This window comes from Montipora foliosa, chromosome 11, assembly GCF_036669935.1.
Source record: "Montipora foliosa isolate CH-2021 chromosome 11, ASM3666993v2, whole genome shotgun sequence".
In the NCBI taxonomy this organism is placed as follows: Eukaryota; Metazoa; Cnidaria; class Anthozoa; order Scleractinia; family Acroporidae; genus Montipora; species Montipora foliosa.
The window spans coordinates 52,812,799-52,829,397 of NC_090879.1; the positions used below are offsets into that span (position 1 = coordinate 52,812,799).

The window sequence follows — 16,599 nt, forward strand, 5'->3', positions numbered from 1 at the left end:
TTACTAACCATATTGGCCGTGGCATTAATTCCAACAAGAAAGGTGATTTGTCTCGTCAATAGAGAAGACATCAAGCTCACACGAATCTGGAATAAAGGCGAACTCCTCTCTCTAGAGAAAAGTAAACAAAAAGAACATGAACTCACACATCAATTATTTGTTCATTATGAAATGGAGGTGGGCGATTGAGTCATTACTGTAAATGTTCTATTAGAGCCCCATTCTCCTTCTCCCCCCCCCCCCCCCCCTCCCACCCTTATTCACGGCATCGTTTTTACACTTCATTTTCTTTTGTTGCCACCGTCGGTGGTATCGCCGTTATGACGGATGACGCAAAAAATAGATTCCTTAGTAGCTTCCTTTGTCCTTTTGATTGCCCCTCAACATTTGTACCCAGATCATTTGCATAACGGCACATGTTACATATACATTCATATTTAACTGACCACTCCCCACAGGGGCTTCTTTGGTTAAATGATACATATAATGATGCAACAGAACAAAAACTCTTTTAAGAATCAAGTGCAGCCGAGAAGTTGAATCAGGGATCAAATTCAATAAAGGGTCAGAACTCATAAGCTCTGGATCTCGAAGCAACAACCCTAACTACTGGGCCACAGTCCCTCCTTCGAAAATACTTTGAGTAGCTTCTAGTCTCAAACAAACTCTACCAATTGTCTCTTTTCCCAATAAAAGGAGAAAAATCTTAATACTACTACTACATTTTTAAAGCTTTCTGATCTTGATAGTAGGGAGCTTACGAGTCGACGACGTTCGCACGACGGCGCCGTTGGGTCACCTCATGGTACCGCTTCACCGTCCTGTAGAATTTGTACTTTTGTAAGATTTTCACACAGGAACTATGGAAGGTTCGATTCGGAAGAGAAAACAAACGATGAATGCAAGGCTCAGTTTCGTTTCTACAGGCCTAAGAAGGACATTTATAAACTTGCTGAACAGCTTCAGAGACCTGACGAGATGACCACTTCTTATGCAGGTGTCTCAAGGGCTATGCATGAAGATTTGGCTTTAAATTTCGCTAGCGCTTTTATTTTTAGTTGGACTATTCGCCATGGTGCAGCAGAAGGTCGTTACTTGAATAACATGCCCCTAAATGTGATACTTGATGACCTGGCAAAAACACCTGGAGCATCAAGAGAAAATTTGACAACTAACCTCGCTTCTATTTTCAATGTCGTCAACTTTCGCGCGACTCCGGCAAGTGCTCATAGAGGCATGCGTAGTAGACATATCACGCAACGTAACGGCGCCGTCGTGCAAAGGTCCTTAATAAAATGATACAATCGTGCAAATGGCCTATTACTATTACGTATTTGTTACTTATGCCTATATAAACTGGTTGCATATCACAAACACAACTCCACGCAGAAACTCTTAAGATGATTTATTTCATATATTTTTTGTGACGTACGTTAGCACCCAGTGGCTGATTATAGTGATGACAGATTCCAGGATAGACAATCCTACGCCTACGTACGTGAGGATCTCCAATAGGTTCCTGTCCGTTTGAGACTGTTAAAAATTGTAAAAAGTCATTAATAATTCATGAAGAACAGCCGAGGACAAGAGAATTCAGATCACATAACATTTCATGGTACAGATAAGAATAAACATCTCATCCTCATCGCTAAGGCTGATCGAAACACGTTTTACAGTGGGCTGATGGCAGGCAAGTTCCGAAACCCAAGCATCTCACACGTGTGTTATTTTGCTCGGTTTGTCTTTCATGGTTTTTTTTATAACACATAATACATACATAATACATATATATTATATATGTTGGAAGTTGCTGTTGGTATTTGTAAAACTTTAGCCTATTTAAACTATATAAATACAAACGGTGTTCAATTTTAAAATAACTTTTGTAATTCAGACCGTGTTTATCTTGTAGTGCTGGTCTCGCTTCTTTCGTCTCATACACGAAATGATGTTTTATGAAATTATTTGACTATTATGGAAACGATTACAGATTTATGTGCACTTACGAGTGTAGCGTCAACATTTATGAGGTCCATAAGCACTGCAAAATGTGTTAAATGGTTGCAAACACACGCTGTTTCTGAGCTGCCGGGTGTAAAATTGACGTAACAACCGTCCCCTGACCATCTTAATGAATAGAGAAATATTAGTTTATCCATTGAACAGTTTGTAAAATGAATCTTCAATTGGTGTCGAAAAAAAATTTCGGGATTTTTTGGGTTTTGCAGTGCTGCGCACGGTGATAAGCTCAAAATTCCCGCGCAGCCGTCGTAGCCAACCAAAGAAACTATTCGGAGCTTCCCGAGCCTTTCCCGCGCTGTGCGTCATGATTGGCTCAATTTTATTTATAGGACGCCTCCCTTGGGAGATTCAGCACGTCCACTGTTGTAAAAGCCAATCAAAATAAAGCTATCTCAGCATCAAAGGAAATACGATACTTTTCGCGGGAAAAACCTGTTCCTAAAAAAAATAATAAAGAAAATTAACATAAAAATAAATATTCGGAAAAGGGTTAAATCAAGGAATTAGTGGAGGTAGAGACCCCCTTGATTAGCTCCTGTCCACGCGCGCGAAGCACCATGGGTAAGAAAAAATGTTGACTTATCTGTGCGAGAAAATTTGGTTTTGGTCCGTGTACGACCATATGTCCAACCCTCCATGTATGACAATTTGACCATATCGCGGTCTCAAGTTTAGAGCTTAACCATGCGGCTATATTCCAGCTAGTTTAGGTAAATCATTTTATGATCAATTGACACCTGTCAAAACAAGGCATCGGCTGAGTAGTAACACGTGACCATGTCGAGGGCTCAAGTTTAGAGCTCATCTCGGTCAGCTGTTGACCGTTGACCAGGTACTGGGTTTCGAATGGATCCCAGGCTCAAGCCAGGTTAACTTATTGTAAGAATAAATACCGGTAAGCCGGGAGCTCCGCCTTTAGGCTTGGCTAAATCTATATATTACAAAAATATTGTTTAAAGTGTCTATGACAGATTTTCCTTCATTTATTCAATTGAAAGATCATGGTTTTCTGAGATAAAAACAATGAAAAAAATTCCATATCGATTCTCCTTCCATGCGGCCTTTAGAATGAAAAATCAACATTTTCACTTCCGGGGAAGGAGGGATACAAAACCACGATGGTAAGGAGACTGGGGCTAGCACAACTGTGACGTCAACTAACGGCTGGCTCTGCCGTATTGCCCGAAGCGGGAAATACCATAATCATCTTTGTTTGTCCACCCAAATTTTTGAGTAAGCATTGTTTTTGTTTTCTCTTGGGACCAAGCCCCAAGAGAAGCTGGAAACAATGCTTATGCAAAATTTGGGTAGACAAACAAAGAGTAGAAAATATACTGCAAAGGTTGGTCAAGACAACGTGAATATAGGCGTTGTTACAATATTTCGGCTGGCCAACACCAGCCTTCTTCAGGTTTATTGAATGGATAAACGCTTGTTAAAAGATCTTTATATTTACCGGAAATGACATAAAAAGGCTACGTGATGTGTAAAATTAATAAAAACGGAAATGCATAAAAAAAGAGTAAAGATAATAATACATGATAACAAGGTAAAATAAGCAAAAGAAAATAAAAAGGTAGCTAAACTAAATTACATTTCATCTCTTCTGTTAAGGCCTGCAGGATCCAGTCTTTTTCCTCTGTGTATGAGGAATGCGTCACGAGCCTCAAAGAGTATTATGGTATTTTGCGCTTCGGGCAATTGACATCACTGGCCTGCTATTTCCAGTCTCCTTACGAGCGCGGTTTTGTATCCCCCGTCCCCGGAAGAGAAAATTCCGATTTTTAAAAGGCTGGAAATCAGTATGGAATTTTTTGGTTTTTTTTTTAAATCTCAAAAACGATGATGTCTCGATTGAGTGAATAAAGAAAAATCTTCCATATACACTTTAAGTTTTCTTACTTGCTTTCTGAGAGATTCCAGAACACACATTCTCTTTCATTTCCTGCGGGCTAAAGTCAAGTAAACTTCTTGAAACATGTGCAACTATCCATCCCATTAAAAGCAATTAAAACTCTGCTCTGACGAAAGCTACAAGATTAAACTTAGTTGAATTCTCAAAAAGACACAATAGGCGCGTCTTCGATGCTACGGACGAAGAAAAAATAATGACAAAAAAATTGATCCCGCCGTCGTATTTCTTCCAATTTGAATACGTCAAATTTACTTTTTTACGACAAAATCAATTAAACTGCAATCAGAGCTAGGCGAGCGATCAGTATCACAGATCATGAGTTTATTATTCATCTGCCAATCTCCAAACATACCGACTCATTTGTTTTCAAGGATGATGCTTGAGGTCTATTGATTTATTAGCCAATCATAAACTAAAAGGCCTTTTAACCGACTGAACAGATTTAGCAAATAAATTGCATGTTGCAATGCGTCTGTTCAGAAAAAAATCCCGCATGACGTCAAAATGTGGCAAGAACAAAAATGTGGCACACCAGGTGGTGTCACGGATGTTCTTACCACAATTTGGCGTCTTCTGTGATTGTTTTTTGATGACGCCAGCTATGCGTCTGTCCTCTAATGATCATATGTGAAAACGCAAAATGCAAAATACGTGTATTATGTAATCACTGATACCTTCAAGTTCTTAAAGACCAAGGTGACATGTTTTAGCAACTCTGCTTTTGAAGGAGGAAATAGTGAAGCTGACATTATATTGGTGTTAATCGTCCTGTAAAAGAAACAATCAAACAAACAAACAAACAAAGAACAGAATGAAGTGAAGATAACGAGACAAGACTAAAAGTGACATAAACATCAGACTTCAGCAAACCGATCTCGGGAAGAAACAAATAATAGTTTACTAGGATCTACCAGATACTTCGTTGGGAAGAAATTTCCTTGCTTTTTTTTTGGCTCTACGTTTTGACAACGAGGAAATTAAATGTGTATTTATAAAGCGTGAAGAACGTACGTAAAACGTACGTGCCCACCCCCTCCTCCCGCCCCACCCAACATGTACCCTTAGTTTTTCAGGCTTTCAACACTTTATAAGGTGAAGGAGAGGGAAACTGCTCTTGAGATTTAAAATGTGTCATCGCTTTTGGTAGTAATTTTGAAATCATGGATAACTGCGAGTAAAATGACAAAACAGTGCCGATACGTAGGGGAATACTTTGGATTTTCCTTGGTTTGCGTTTACCGAAAAAAGCGAATTATTCCCCCACACTTCGACTCTGTTCTTTTGTTCTTTCACCATTCAAAATCACCTTTTTCTCAGCATTCCAGGCGCACCTTAACCACCGCAAATACATTCAGGGTCTCGCAGAGTACGAGATTTCGTTGTTGCGCCCAGAGCTGGCGAAACAAAGGTTCAACGTTTGAATGTTGAATACGAATTGAAAGTTGACCATTCACCACGAAAGCGAATTCGAAGTTGAACGAAACAGAAGACAAGCCCTGTTCCGTTAAGCAAGTTGCCAGTGGCTGAACGACGTGAAATGACCGTTTTTCAGTCTCAAAAGATCATGATAACACACTCTCTCGGCTTGAACATTTTTTGATCGTCAAATGTTTTAAAAGTTAAGACGTGTGCCTTGAGCTTAATATAACCATGGGGGACTTACAGTGATCAAGTAGAATGGCGGAAAGCATACCTGCTTTTGTTCGTGTTGTTTGCAGTTGTAAACAGCCTATGCAGTTTTTTATATCTCACTCCCATAACTACCGAGCCTGAATAAGGAAAACGAAAGAATCTAAAATGTGACTAGTTTACTCACCAGTATAATTGGAGCTGCATTGAATGGAGTTTCCGTGAAATCAACAATTTAATTTGTGTGGCCAATCAAAACCAATCATATGGCCCGTTCATAAAGCGAAGAAAATTCATCAGCTATTGAAGTGTCTTCGTAAGACAAGTCACTTGCTATTTCACAAACTCGTGCCGCAAGGATAAACAACCAAGACCCGAGTGTCTAGTTTACCACGAAAACGGAACATACGCAATTATATTAAAGTACCCCTGTGACCAAAAAGTCAATTCTTATTTTTCTTTGGATTTCAAAACTATGTTAACTAAACACTAAGCGACCAAATTTTTAAGCCTTCAGTTCAAAAAGACACCTGTTTATTTTAACTGGAATTTTCCTATTTAATGGTCCGCCATTACTAACTTTAAGTTCTTGAGAGAGCTGGATCGAGGAGAAAATGACGTCAAAAGCTCACTAGTTTAAGAATGCAATGCGTGTGTACGCCGCAGAATTAATAAGAAGCACGGGAGTTTTGGGATCTCAGACTTTTAAAGTCGTGTTTTGTTTTTATAACGAGCTGCAAGGAAATAAAAAAGGTACGTTGACTCCGAATAACCGTCACAACAAATATATTTCTCCCAGGAGAGGCGCGACCGCAAGGAGATTGAGAACAATTTGCGAGGACAACAATAATCTTTTTCCTAGCACCTTCCCATTACTTCTTTTCCAGCGAGAAAATACCCCCCCCCCCCCCCCCCCGCTTTTGTTGTTTATGCGAAATAAACTTGTGAAACTGTTTACATTTTGCAAGCAACTAATTCAAAAAACTAACAAGATTTATTCGTTTCCAGATTTTTAGGCATGCCCATGAACGTCCCGCTTGAAGATAACTACTTTCCTTTCCCGGACACGCCTTCTTACCTCAGAGATCTAGTAAACATCTTCATAAACTCGTTTTCGTGGTCCGTACTGTAAGTTCCTTTGTTTCCGCGGGCTTCGCGCTAGTAGGCTTTTGATTGTGCCAGCATAATTTTTGGCATAATTGGTGGAAACTAGCATAATTTTCTCAGATTTTTAAAAAATAGCACTTCTAGCATGATCGGTATATATTGATAAGCCTGAGACCATTTTTGTCCAATGTTTTAGCGGCATTCGCGGTTTAGAAACGGAGAGATGTACGGTGTTGGTCCCAGTACCTCTCATTTTCAAGTTTGCAAAATGGCGTCAGCTACGCCGCCCGATAATTTGCAGCTGGAGACCATAACAGAACCAGCAAACATAGCCAGAGACCGTTGCCTTAATACAAAGAAAGCAAAGTACCGTGAATAGAAGTCATATGAGCTTTGGACACCAAAAACGTTTTGCTACACGTTGGTTGTTTAATAGTGATACATAAAGCAGCAGTTAACCTAGCAACCTTCGTGGCTTTCTTAATTGGTGTTGATAGAAAAATCCTCCTTACAAGAAGGGGTTTCTCTCCACTAACTAAAACATTCACTAATTAGTACGTAGTTTGAGGGGAATATTGCGTGTGTGAATGGTGAGTTGAGGAAAAATCATAGACAAAAGTTAGGGTTAGTCTGTAAAATGAGGGGTAGAAAGTTACAAAGCAAACTCTCAACCCCAAAATAAGGTTAACAAATGAAACAAACTCTGAGTGAAATTAAAAACTTTAATTTCAGAAACAGCCAGATGTACATGTACGAAAAACTAAATCACGTAGGAGGGATTAATAAATATTTGACCATGAAAATTATTCGTTCTTAAAAAGTTACACGTTTCAAGGTCATGTGCCTCTGGGTAGATCTGATGGATTAACCACTCGAAGCCATGACAGAACTTTTGTAATGTTCCATGCTCGCGTTATAGTTAAATGATGCACCATTTTTGACTCTAAAAGTAGCTTGAAGAGCTTACCGTTGGTTTCATTAGTATCGTTAACTGAAATCGTAATCCAATCGCCTCCTTTGAATTCCAATCCAAGCATCTCCTCTCTGAAAATTCGAGTCACGTTTAAATCTTCAAGAAAAAGTTATGGATATGATAAGCGACAAAGTTTCTTTAAAAATAGATGTCAAATTTTTTGTCAAGCTCTTATCGCCCAGCCCTACCCTTGCCGACTTCCATAATCTCTCTACTCTCCCCTTCTCTCTCCTTTCTACTATCCAAACCCTTCTCCTTCTCTTCCCATTTCACTTTCAACCTCTCCGCTGTCTACCCCTTCCCTCTCCCAGTCCATCCCACGCATCTGTCTCTCCTCCCTCTCTCCTTTCCACACTCTGCCCATCCCCTCCCCTCCTTTCTCCCTTTAATCCATCCTTCGCTATCCGTTCCCTCTCTTTATACTTTTTTCCTTGCGCCACACTCTCCGTGCCCATTCCTTTTTATACTTCCCCGCACTCGTCATTTCATGGCCATCCATGCACCTCTTGGCTTAGATGCACTTTTCACATACCCTTCTACAATTGCTGTAGAAAAGCATGCGAAGCTATAGTAGCTGCTGTAATGTTCCGATCTAAAGCAAAAGACGTATTGCAAGCGTTGCCCATTCACCTCATTTAAAAAAAAGTGATACTCACCAAATTCACTTGTTTGAACGTCGAATGGCATTGACTCATCTAAGCAGGCAGCAGCGACAAAATTTTCGCAAAGATCTGAAATCTCCATTGCATCCTCTTGTCGTTCTTTGTCAGGTTTTTCCACAGTAGAAGATATATCCTTCATCATATTAACCATAAATAAAACCAAATTCTGAAGAAAAATAATATTACGGCATTCGTGTTCATTGTTTTCTGAACTAATTACGAGAGCTGTTGTAATAGCTGTATCCTTACGATGAGTACAGTACAGAGGTTTAGCAAAGGGACGACGCCAAAAAGGTTTATTGAGTGAAAAATGAGTATTGTGTGTTTGGCATGCATTTTTGTACAATTACTGCATTTGAGGTTTCCATAGTTTCAAAACCGAGGTGACAATGATGTAAAGTGAAAATGTTAATGGTCGAACAAAGACGCCAATGAGAGATCGTATGTTTTTGTCCACCAACTTGGTGGCGAAGACCTAACGCGAAAACTATCTGGACAACAGTCAAAAAGTCTTAAACTTTGTATGATACAAACAGGTTAAAATGGACACACAACAGTGACGATGGCTGAAATTATATTAAGTCGTGGAGGGAGTGCGGCCCAGTGGTTAGGGTCCTAGTCTTGGGATCAGGAGATCCCGTCTTCAAGACCCGTTGTGACCACTCGTTGAATTTGTTCCTTGTAGCCCCTGGTTCAACTCCTAAGCTGCACTTGTAAATAACCAACTGGTGTTCCTGCTGCCAGTTGAGATCCTCAGTTGTTGTTGTTCTGCTCGGTCATTTCGTTTATTATGTTTCTATAGCGCTGAAAAGCCCCTATGGGGGACTGGGTATTTACTGTATTGTCGCGCTTTCGTTGGTGTCACATTCTACAAGAGTCTGCTGTGTAAAGCAACCAAATCTCAACTGAGTTCTTTGGAAAACGTGAACACACTAACGCCAATTTTAGTTTTCTTCCCAAAATCCAGTTCGTTTATTGATGGTTTCCATCTGACGTCACGAAGGCCATGATGGTGTAGAATGTCTTTTGAGAATTTGACTCTATTGTTTTGCAAAATTTGTGGGGCCATTTTCTATTGTTTTGTCACGTGGATTTAGACCTAGAATAACTGGACTTGTTTGTAGAAGATGAACAACTAAAATGATCACGAATAAGTTTGTTAAACGTGAACTTGGCATCGCAGATCTAGAAATACCTACCACCGAAGTAAAACTATTTAATTGACACCTATAGCTATTACCTCTCTCGCAGATGTGTTTCCTTGGAAAGTTACGCAAAATTTCGAGACAGTTCCCTAATAAAAAAAAAAAAACGTTTCGCTAGTTCAGTACAAAGGCTCCCCTACTTTGTAGTTGTTCATACCCGCCAGAGGTCATGTTAACATTTGAGCCGGGGATTCGTATGGTCCGGCGTGCGTTGCTCGCCGCTTCGCTTGGAGTTTTGTGGCTATGCCTTCTTAAATGGTTTCTTGCGACTCGTGCATGCGCGTTAGCTACGGAAATCTTCTTCTGCCCAAAGCCCGGTGTGTGTTTTCGTCTCTGCAAAGCCAATTTTGCGTTTTCCCAGCCACCGAAGAAACGCCACTGTTCACCATCTTTACGGGCCTTGTGTGAACACAGTCTTATTTACAACAAGACGCCTATAAGGGCGTATCCGTGGGATGCACAAACATTTAACACAAATTGTCCAGTTACAGTGAACTACAACTACAGGTAAACTTCGGAAAATGGCGAAAGTTTACCGAAAAGATAAATCTGTCATTTAACGAGAAGTTGTTTTATGTTAAAACAGAAATAGAGGTTATTTCTTATTATTAATGCTATTCTCACTGGGGGCCATCTTGTACAAACGCCCCCTATGACCTTGAGATTTAAGTTGAGAATTTCTGTGCATCTGTTGTTCTATAGGAGAACCCTATTTGCATAATTTTTTACCATTGTTGTATAAATAGGCTTGTTTTATCCAGTTTATTCCTCTCTTAGGCTTTGAACGGAAGTCGGGCGTTCGACCCTCCAACCGCTAACATCATAAACTTTGTGTTAGCGTACTATTGTATATATTGTTCTATTGTTCTATTGTTCTTGTACTATAAGTTATGCTTCATCCGATTAAAATTCATTGCCTGACGATGGCATCGGACGATGTCAAAACGTTGTCAAAATGAATCTAGTTGCATTTGTCTTTTTAATCAATTTTACCACAAGATCTAGACTTATTAAAACTAAATAAACATTGATATACGGTTTTTAAGGAGAGCAGAAGGACGTTTTTAGGAAATGTCGCTCGAGAATAAAACAATTTGCCATAAGCAACAAAATTTTGTAACATGAAATCATCATAAACTTTGTGCCGCGAATATATAAAGTTATTTGAACTGGGTGGAGTGAAATTTGGTCTGAAATCATACGTGTGATTTCAAAATCGAACGAGCGCACAAGTCAAGTATGATTTCAGACCAAAATTGCTCAAAGCAAAGTTCAATTACCACTTTATTACATCCATTTAGAAAACGCACAATTATTATTTAATCCCTAAAATACAGGCTTTTAGTCAGTGCCAATATTTTATTTCTTCAGTTAGGAACAAACGTTCAGTGCAAAATTCGCCACACAATGGTTTTCTTTGTCCTTAACTTTCCTGCAGTTTGATTGGTTACCTTAAACAAGCCTTGAAATCTGATTGGTTGTTTTGGTTTAGTGTTCCTTTCTCATTGGCTGAGGAAATGGTGCGATTCAGAGCAAAAAAAAAAGTGGTTTGGGAATAAATCGCGCTGCTGAGAGCCAATCACATTGCAAGGATCACCGGCGATTTCTAAATGGATGTAATAAGAAAAGTTATCATCAGCTAAAAACATTTTGGGACATTTTCGCTACGTCTAATTTTTTTTATGGCACTTTTGGCTGTACAAGTAAAATCGCAAAAACGAAAGTGACATCGATAGTAGCGGCCGCCTGTGATCAAAGTTACCTTGCGTGTTACTAACAACTCACGAAACAAAGGATACATCTGTGACAAAATGATGGCAAGACACCGGGGTTTTGTTAGTTTCCTTTCTTTTCTTTTAAGTGTTGTAAGGTTCGACAAGATAGGCGCGAATTCAACACAAAGGTCACTATCGTTGATCCTAGTCTAAGTGTCAACTAAAATTAAGCCCCTTCGATTGGGGGTTTAGTGTACTTGGATGGGGGACCACTGCGAAGTCCTCGTGACCACGATATCTGATTTTTTTTTCAACTTGATGTCATTTTTTATTTTGTTTGGCAGTTGAAGGCATTTTCTTATCTCATTTCTACGTCGAGGGAACGATTAAACAAACTGGTTCGCAAGAATTTGGTTTTATCAACGGAGTTGATAATGTAAATTGGCCACCGTACAGAGATTATAAAAGCTGACGTTTCAAGCGTTAGCCCTACGTCAGATCGAATCGGGGGATTATGGGTTACGTGCAGATTTTATAGTAGAGTAGGAGCTACGCTATTGGTGGTAACATGGCAACGTGAAAAATAGGAATATATTAGTTAAATGAAAAGCGTTCGTTAATACCGTGAGGATTAAGGGTTCCGATTTGAAAGATGAATTTTTGTTCCAGATTCTTGCGGCTTTCCGTCGTACCTAGATGTAGGGAAAGGCCGCAGAAAGCCATGTGTTTTTGGAGTGGTTAGGCAGATTAAAATGGCGAGCGACTGGCTTAGATGCATCCTTCTCAACATCGCGAAGGTGTTCGCGGAATCGATCCCCTAGTCGTCTACCTGTCTCACCAATGTATAATTTATTGCATAGCGTACAGGTTATGCAATAAATGACATTTGCGGAGGTACATGTGAAACGATCCTTGATCTTAACAGATCGCTTAGGTCCCCATATCTTGCTAGTGTTAACAACGAAAAGACAAGTTTTGCATCGTGAGCGGGCGCATTTGAAAGTGCCGGGTTGCTCGTTAGTTTTAAGCGCGCCTCTAATTATAAAGTTGCCTACGTTTTTCTCGCGTTTGAATGAAATAAGTGGAGGTTGCGAAAAGATTCTACTAGTCTCGGGATCATTTTGGAGTAATTTAAAATTACTAAGAATGATGCTTTTGACTGCGTGATTATGAGGATGGAAAGTGAGGGTGAATGGAATTCTGTCATTCTTATCTTTTTGTGACGTTTGTAGTGATGACTGTCGATCAAATTGTTGGGCGCGATGATGGCCCGCTTTGACCACAGAGACAGGATAGCCACGTTTTTCGAAGAACTGGCACATTTCCTCTGATTTGCTGGAAAAATCGAAGTCATCACTACATGGACGTCGAAGTCTAAGAAATTGAGAATAAGGAATGGAGTTCTTGACATGTGTTGGATGTGACGATGAATACAACAAATAACTGTGTGAATCTGTAGGTTTGTAGTGCACACTAGTACATAGGACGTTGCCTCTAATAGAAACTTTGATATGTAGGAAGCCAATGAAGTTTCCAAAATTTCCCAGGTATATTTAAGAGCCGGATGAAAAGAGTTGACAGAGGTTATAAATTGATCGAGTTCTTCTCTGCTGGATGAAATAGCGCCGATGCAGTCGTCGATGTAGCGGCCGTAGAGTTCAGGTTTGGGGCCGTTTTACTGATTAGAAAATCGGTGTTCAACATATCTTACAAAAAGATTGGCATAGCTAGGTCCCATTCTTGTGCCCATCGCTACACCATTAATTTGTTTGTAATAGTTGCCGGCGAATAAAAAACAGTTAAGCGTTAAAATTAGTTCGGCAAGGCGGAGGAGCGTTTCCGAGCTAGGTTCTTTGACAGTGCGTTGATCGAAAAGTGTTTAAGTGCTTAAAGACCTTCGCTATTAGGAATGACTGTGTATAGAGATGTAATGTCCATGGTGAAAATAAGTTTGTCTTGGCCGTAGAAATTGAAATCGCGGAAAATTTGTAGTGCGTGTGTACTGTCTTTAATGTATTATGGCAAAGATTTGACGATAGGCGTCATAATCCTGTCTAAGTAGCTAGAAATGAGTTCGGTAGGGCAACTACAGGCAGAAACGATAGGGCGACCTGGGTTGTTGGGTTTGTGAATTTTAGGCAAGAAGTAAATGCACGAAGTTCTAGGGGTGTTGATGATGAGATTAGTGGCAGTGTCCGGTAATTCTTGATTAACTATAAGATTTTAAATGGTGTCTTTGACAAGTTTTTGATTTTTGGAAGTAAGATCTTTAGGGATTTTGGCATAAAACGAGGTATCCGAAAGTTGCCGCAAAGCTACTTTTTGGTAAAGGTCGGACCGCCAAACAACTACCGCGCCGCCTTTGTCGACCGATTTGACAACTATGTCGTTGCCTTTACTAAGATTTTTAAGTGCCGCCCACTCTTCCGAGGAAAAGTTGGAAAATTTAATGTTGAGATTGAAATTAAATTTGTGAATGTCGTGACGACATTTTTTGGTGAAAAAATCTAAAGAGGCAAATTATCCCCCTTGGGGAGTCCATTTGGATTTGCGAACTAGAAGTGTTTCAATAATATCTTTATTAGAAGTGTCCGAATCATCCTCTTTGTCGTGAAAAAAGGCTTTTAACTGAACGCGGCGAAGGAATTTTTCAACATCTTGCTTAATAGAAAATTCGTTGGTGCGTTTGGTAAAAGGGACAAAATTTAGGCCCTTACTGAGAACAGATTTCTCTGAGTCAGTAAGCGGAAGATTTTCTGGAATTGTAACTACGGTATTATGGCAATGCAATGTAGTGTCGTTGGTAATTTGCGGACCTATTAATTGTTGAAGTTTTAGAGTCTTGGTTTTGAATAAATGGTCAAACAGTCCAGAATTAAGTTGTCGGATTTTAGCGCGAATCGATTGTAATAACACTGCTGGACAGATTTTGGAAAGTTCGGAGCGGCAATGAAGAATTTGTTTGTCAAGTGCGATTCGTTTTTGGCACATAGCTCTAATTGTGATCCTCATAATATTACGTGAAAAAGGATATTGCGCACATCGAATTTGGTGAAGATACTGATTTGAGTGAGAGAATGTAGACGCATGAAAGTTCGAGCGAAAACCTTTAGGAATGACTTTAGAATTGAGGGAACGGCCGATGAAGTTGATGTGACTACAAAACCTAGTTTTGGCGAAAATGGGAGTGGCTAAACGGAAAGCTAAGTTACTGCTAAGTGTGGAAAAAGGAAAAAGATAACTTACGATTTCCTGGCGTAGCTCCTTGGTGAGGAGGTTCTTCAAGCTTGGCATCGTTGTCTTGGGTCTCCCGTTAGAAATCTGTGGATTAAAAAATACTAGAACATAAGGTTAGTGGTCGCAGCGGTTGAATAACAAATGAATGAAGGGGTAGTTTCTAAAGAAACTGTGATGCTGCGTCGGTGGGGAAGTAGTATACAAAAATTTGGTTTTATCAACGGAGTTGATAATGTAAATTGGCCACCGTACAGAGATTCTAAAAGCTGACGTTTCGAGCGTTAGCCCTTCGTCAGAGCGAATCGAGGGATTATGGGTTACGTGCAGTTTTTATAGTAGAGTAGGAGCTACGCTATTGGTGGTAACATGGGAACGTGAAAAATAGGAATATATTAGTTAAATTAAAAGCGTTGGTAGTATAGGAGTTGGGGGTACCAGATCATTTTTTGATCTGTTACCAAACCCAACTCTATACTACTTTCCATATAATGGCTTCCAACTTTTGATCTCGTATTTTTGGTAATCTATATGTTTTTCCATATTATGGTTTCATATTTTTGATCTCGTATTTTTGGTCTACCAATTATTGATCTCGTATTTATGATCTCATATTTTTGAAAATCTATATGTTATTTAAAATGCGTGACTTTCTTAGAAAAATCACAAAGCATGACATTCTCGGAAATAAAGAAAGGGGGTTTCCCCGTGATTTTAACAAATCATAAATGTACCCATAAATTTATTTTCTGATATTTTTTCTGATAAAAGTACAGATCTGATAAATTTTCTGATGCATGAATTAGATTGTGCTTGCGGTACTTGTATGTAGACCGGCACTGCTGTGCCGTGACGTCAGCAGCCAACTTTTTTAGATTTTATAGTGACCGTATGCATAACTTGTCACACCATTGTCATGAATGTACCGCTTGTCATCGAAGCAAGATAATGACACTTTATTTGGTTCGTAGCTTCCAAGTTGATGTTTGTTGCATCGGATTGTTTTCATTGTGTGATGCATTTGTTCATTATTAAACAGTACGTTTTTATAATTTTCATGAGTTATGTTCTTTTTGATGATATTCTTCTTGATTTCCTTTGCTGTCTTTCCGCCTTTGTCATTGTCTTTTATGTATGAATACATTTTGGATCTTAATCCAACGAATTCGGTTATTGGTATACCTGCTGCCTCATCTTTGAATTTACCGATTACTTTTTTATTTGTCTTATCAAAATATTGTAAATCTTGAGCATAATCACTGTTATCGAATCTGTTTTTATCTTTCCAGAAGTCTGAGTAGATATCATCAGCTTCAATTTCATAGGTCAAGCTGTCTGTGTCTGTGAATAATAATTTTGCTTTGCTGCCGTATTTTTGTTTTATGTAGTTGTAATGAAAATCATACATTAACGTCTTGCTCAGATCCAAGATACACATTCCAATATAAACTGGTCTGTTAAGAGTAAGAGATTCTTTGATCTTATGAACAGCTACTAGATTTTCATTAAAGATCTTGCTGCTGACATATGTTGGTTTAGCAGCCATTTTTAATAGTTTGTTTTCATCAGTCACTAATCTAACATCTACTCGCTTTCTAATGTTTTCCATTGTTTTCCCAAAGACGCTGTTATTCATTAACTTGAAGAAATCTTTTTCAAAAGCATTTTTAGCATCAGTTCTTTTCTTGGTGTTGAAATCGATGTACTTTTTTAACCATGGTGACTTATTAAATTCAAGTACTCGATGGACTTTAGTTATTTTTAAACTAAGATCGGTATATAATTGAATGTTTCTGTAATGGAGCACATATTTTTCTTTATTGCTTAATGTAGGTATCAGTTTATGAACTAAACCAGTTGATATATTGTATTTCTCAGCAATGTTTTTACAATAATCTGATAGCATGTTTTTTGTTACTTTGATTTTTTCAGCAGCTAGTGGGTGTTCATTGTGCAAATTATGTAGTTCTTCTGGATATGCTAGGTTTACTTCTAGTATTAAACCTTTCTTGCTGTCTTCTGTGTACTTGGCTAAGTCTATCTTATCAATATGGTTTTTAGTCATCCATTTGAAACCGCCAGTTGGTAAATATTGACTCATTGCCCAACCATACAGATTGTTAGCATCTAGATACAT

General features: G+C 39.0%; 3 protein-coding genes across 3 annotated transcripts in view; all 3 read right to left on the bottom strand.

Annotated features, from left to right (window-relative positions):
- LOC137976532 (latrophilin-like protein LAT-2) overlaps nt 1-5,691 on the bottom strand; it is a 36,213-nt gene extending 30,522 nt beyond the window's left edge. Inside the window, exons 1-6 of the mRNA XM_068823907.1 lie at nt 5,631-5,691; nt 4,612-4,705; nt 3,925-3,974; nt 2,007-2,127; nt 1,433-1,533; nt 9-111 (exon numbers count right to left, since the gene is read on the bottom strand). Coding sequence (XP_068680008.1) covers nt 9-111; nt 1,433-1,533; nt 2,007-2,127; nt 3,925-3,974; nt 4,612-4,686 — 450 coding nt within the window. The 5' untranslated portion in view covers nt 4,687-4,705; nt 5,631-5,691. The remainder of the gene's footprint in view (nt 1-8; nt 112-1,432; nt 1,534-2,006; nt 2,128-3,924; nt 3,975-4,611; nt 4,706-5,630) is intronic.
- A 1,818-nt stretch (nt 5,692-7,509) lies between these two features.
- On the bottom strand, nt 7,510-14,518 carry LOC137977390 (uncharacterized). Its single transcript, XM_068824610.1, has 4 exons — nt 14,475-14,518; nt 9,549-9,602; nt 8,303-8,474; nt 7,510-7,742 (listed from the first exon to the last, which is right to left on the bottom strand). The coding sequence occupies exons 3-4, from the start codon at nt 8,457-8,459 to the stop codon at nt 7,510-7,512; spliced, it is 390 nt and encodes a 129-aa protein (XP_068680711.1). The 5' UTR covers nt 8,460-8,474; nt 9,549-9,602; nt 14,475-14,518.
- Nucleotides 14,519-15,333: 815 nt separating this feature from the next.
- Nucleotides 15,334-16,599, bottom strand: LOC137977391 (uncharacterized). Its single transcript, XM_068824611.1, has one exon. It carries the CDS (start codon nt 16,597-16,599, stop codon nt 15,334-15,336), a length of 1,266 nt encoding a protein of 421 aa, XP_068680712.1.